The sequence below is a fragment of the Sitophilus oryzae genome, unplaced genomic scaffold, assembly GCF_002938485.1.
Source record: "Sitophilus oryzae breed Bouriz unplaced genomic scaffold, Soryzae_2.0 scaffold_134_pilon_pilon, whole genome shotgun sequence".
In the NCBI taxonomy this organism is placed as follows: domain Eukaryota; kingdom Metazoa; phylum Arthropoda; class Insecta; order Coleoptera; family Curculionidae; genus Sitophilus; species Sitophilus oryzae.
Window position 1 is genome coordinate 21,146 of NW_022146004.1, and position 3,663 is coordinate 24,808.

General features: G+C 33.0%; 1 protein-coding gene across 1 annotated transcript; it reads right to left on the reverse strand.

Annotated features, from left to right (window-relative positions):
* Positions 1–781: 781 nt before the first annotated feature.
* LOC115875145 lies at positions 782–3,290 on the reverse strand. The gene is made up of 4 exons (XM_030890538.1): positions 3,147–3,290; positions 2,924–3,082; positions 845–997; positions 782–793 (listed from the first exon to the last, which is right to left on the reverse strand). Exons 1-4 carry the CDS (start codon positions 3,288–3,290, stop codon positions 782–784), a joined length of 468 nt encoding a protein of 155 aa, XP_030746398.1.
* Positions 3,291–3,663: the final 373 nt, after the last annotated feature.

Here is a 3,663-nt window from a genome sequence, read left to right on the forward strand (position 1 = left end):
CCAGCGAATTGATTTCGAATGTAGCTTAACTAGTGCCCGATTCCGAAAATTGGAACCACGAAAAACAATAACGAAAAAACAAAGTTTATAATCTGTGATAATATCAAGTTTGGAAATTACAAAATTTTCGTTTAACATTTCAATTCTTCAATTTATGTACATTGTGTATTACGCTTATTGCCTAAAATTGAAGGAAGAAGTGAAATATGCAATAATATACAGGGGGTTTCATTTAAAAAAAAAAGTTTGATGTGCCACAACTTTATGACCGACCCTGGATAGTTAAATTTACTAGTAGCCTAATAGGCATTTAAAAACCTATTACAATAGTATCACGGTTTCAGCAGAATGGCATGATTTAACGAAAATGAACATATCGAAATTAATTAAATCAAATTGTTTAAGTGATATGTTCAAACATTGTGCGTATTTCGATTTTTAGAATTGAAGGAAGAATTGAATTATGCAATAATATACACGGAGTTCTATTTAAAAAAATGAAACTTTAATGCGCCACGACTTTATGATCAACCCTGTATACATAAATTTATTACTCGCCAATAGACTATTTAACTTTTTGCGGTACCGCCTATATTTTACCCAATAATCTACCGTTTCCATACATAAAAGCGACCCTGTATTTATATTTGAATTCAAATGACTTATGTTGAAAGTTACTTTGATATATTATGAATGACTTGTCAAAAGTCAAAGTAAAAAATTGTATGGCAACGTTGCGAAGTGCATTGGTCAAATATTTTGATGAAGTGTACGCCAACATTTATTGATTTTCCTATAGACTATAGTTTAAATTATTCAAAAAATACTGAAAAATCTCACACACCATTAAATGATGGTGACTATGATGCGGAGCGGGTTGCTGAGCGTGATGAGGTCTGGAACTACGTTTGCTGGTACTCCACGAGCCAGTATGTTCAACTAGCGCGGGATTAAAAACTTCAGTGGTGACATCTACCGGAAATACTGGTCTCTGTTCCTGTTAACAACGGATATAAACAATGGTAAAATACCTACAGCAATGGTTCACTGAATTAATTTGTAGAATTTAATTATATACAGGTTGTTAATTTGTTTATTACTCGCGGCAAGAGCTTTATGGTTGAAATATGGCAACCTCGGCCCGCTCGTCAATAGACGACGCGACGGGACGAGTCGGCACTAAACTCTAAGAGTGCATGCGTTCTCAATAGGCAGTGTTGCCATTCTGTTCCCCTATAAGTTAACTGTCCAGTTAACAACCTGTATAATACCTATTTGAACTAACACTGATTAATATTTACATGGTTCATTTGAACTACTATTAATTACTATTGATACTTTGAATAAAAAGATTAAGGAAGGAGTATAATGATATTCATGTATTCATATTCATGCATGGTCAACGGAAAGAGGACTCTAGAGTGGGGATCTTTGACAGTTCTGTTTGACGATTCATTTGACACAGTTGAATTTGATTTGAAATTTTGTGGATTTGTCAGTCCTTACTGAGCTAATTTTACGTTATTTATTATTTATTCTGCTTCTGATAGTTGTTTAAAGGTATTAAATCTAGAAGGAAATTGTGGCAGAACTTAAATTAACAGTGACACTATTGCAATTTATCGAAAAAGACTGTAAAATAGATCAAAAATCGAGGCAAATAATGGAATACTTTTTCGCTAGTAAGTGACTATACCGTGCTGGCAACTGTTACTTTTGGATCGATATTTACATGTGTGGAAGTAAATCGCATAGGGATCTTATTAAGTTGGAGTGAGAGAAATGCGACGGTGTGCTGTTGCGGCGTTGCCGGTACGCCTTTCCATATCAAGTAAAGTAAAATCACGATTACAAACCGCTTTTTTTTTAACACATAACACACCATAACTCAAGAACCAATTTAGATGTTGAAACTTTTTTTTATTTTGAAGATCGGCTCTTTTACAATCTGTTTACATAAGAAAAATTCGATATGGCTGTTTTTTTTTAATTCAAAAATTGTACACAACCCATCCATTTATTTTTGAGCATACAAATTTTCAGCAATCGTGTAATTTTTTAATTGATAAAGATTTTCACATACTATCTACGAAGAAAATACAGCAGAAATATTAAGAAAGTTTTTGAAAAAAATACAATCACTTATTTCTAATAGATTTCGAAATATCGATTTTTGAATTCAGAGTTCTAATAGCGCAACCACTGTCGAACACCAACTCAGTTCCACTTATTTTTACCAAAAATGCAAATGTTTCTAGCTCGCACTTAAAATTTTTCAAGCTATAGGAAAAATTACAACGAATCGTTGATAAATAAACAAATAAAGTATCATGAGACGTAATTATATGGTGAAGCTGAACGCATGTGTACACCTTTCCCTAGAACTTTAACTACTGACAGAGGTACTGATTGGGTCGACCGGTCAATTATGAAATTCAATTAAAATTAACTAATTATATATTTTTTCTCTGCTTTTTTGATTTTATTTACTACTTGTTAAAGATTAGATGTCAAAGAATTGAGATACGTCAATTTGACTTACCTGCTTCAGTAGCGTATCGGATGTTTGTGTTAATAAATAATTATTATAACTTATCTATTTTTATTAGAATTATATATTTTTATAACAATTTTATAAACTACCAACGTTTATTCACAACGTAAAATAAAACAATAAATTATCGAGTCTACTCCACGTCTACCCTACATCATATGTTTACACTTTTTAAATAAAATTAGAACAGCACTGATAAACCGGAATTTAAGTCGGCAATATTTGAGTCCCATCGCGGTGGACTTAAGATTTTTGATATGCTCCTTCCTTAATATTTTTATAAGTACAGCAAGGTTCATTTAAACTGCTGGTATGGTAAATTTGAACTACTATTAATTGCTATTAACATGCTTAATTTGAAAAGGTTACCTGTAATATAGCTGACGAATCTACCAAAAGAGGTCTGCCCCATTCAGCTTCGGAAAGTAAAGGCTGTTGTATCGCTGCGTGCTGTGGCGGTATCTGCTGCCAAGACGGTACTATAGCCATCTGTTGGCGGTTGGTAGGCCAAGAAGTTTGAACAGCGTTCTGAAAATAAAGAAAAATAATTAATAAACAATTCTTAACGTTTTTAATTAATAAATGTACTTACAGTTAGCAACATTTGTCGTCCAGTCGGCTCAACCACGCTGACAGGGACATACTGTTGTTGGCCGGGTTGGCTCAAAATGGGAGGTTGTATCTGTAGAGGGGGTTGCTGCACTACGGTCACGTGCTTGGCAGGGAACCCACCCATTCACTTGGTAACCTAAAAGTCAGTTACAAAATAAAGTACGGAAAGAATAGAGTATAATTTTGACTCAATAATTTCAAAAAAAAGGAATTGCAATTTTATGACACCATGTATATAGGGTGTAAAAAAAGTGTACCAAACTTCTGCGGGTGATTCTAGAGATAAAAATAAAACAAAGAGTTCTTGTGAACATATACCCTACGATGCTTCTCGAGGAAATTAGGACCCCTTGAAAAAGTACTTTTATTTTTATTTGTACCATTTTTTTACACTCTGTATATAGAATATACTTAAAAATATATTTTTTTATCGTTAAAGCGTTATTAGAAAATGGAAGTCGGAACAAAGTGTCAATAATAAATATTTGTATATTGTA

Bases quoted from the DNA above. Each gene is read 5' to 3' on its own strand.
- LOC115875145 (XM_030890538.1), bottom strand. From the start codon at position 3,290: ATGGGTGGGTTCCCTGCCAAGCACGTGACCGTAGTGCAGCAACCCCCT. The intron at 3,083-3,146 runs GTAAGTACATTT...CTTTATTTTCAG, and splicing joins GACGACAAATGTTGCTAACT to AACGCTGTTCAAACTTCTTG. The intron at 998-2,923 runs GTAACCTTTTCA...CGTTGTTAACAG, and splicing joins ATTCGTCAGCTATATTACAG to GAACAGAGACCAGTATTTCC.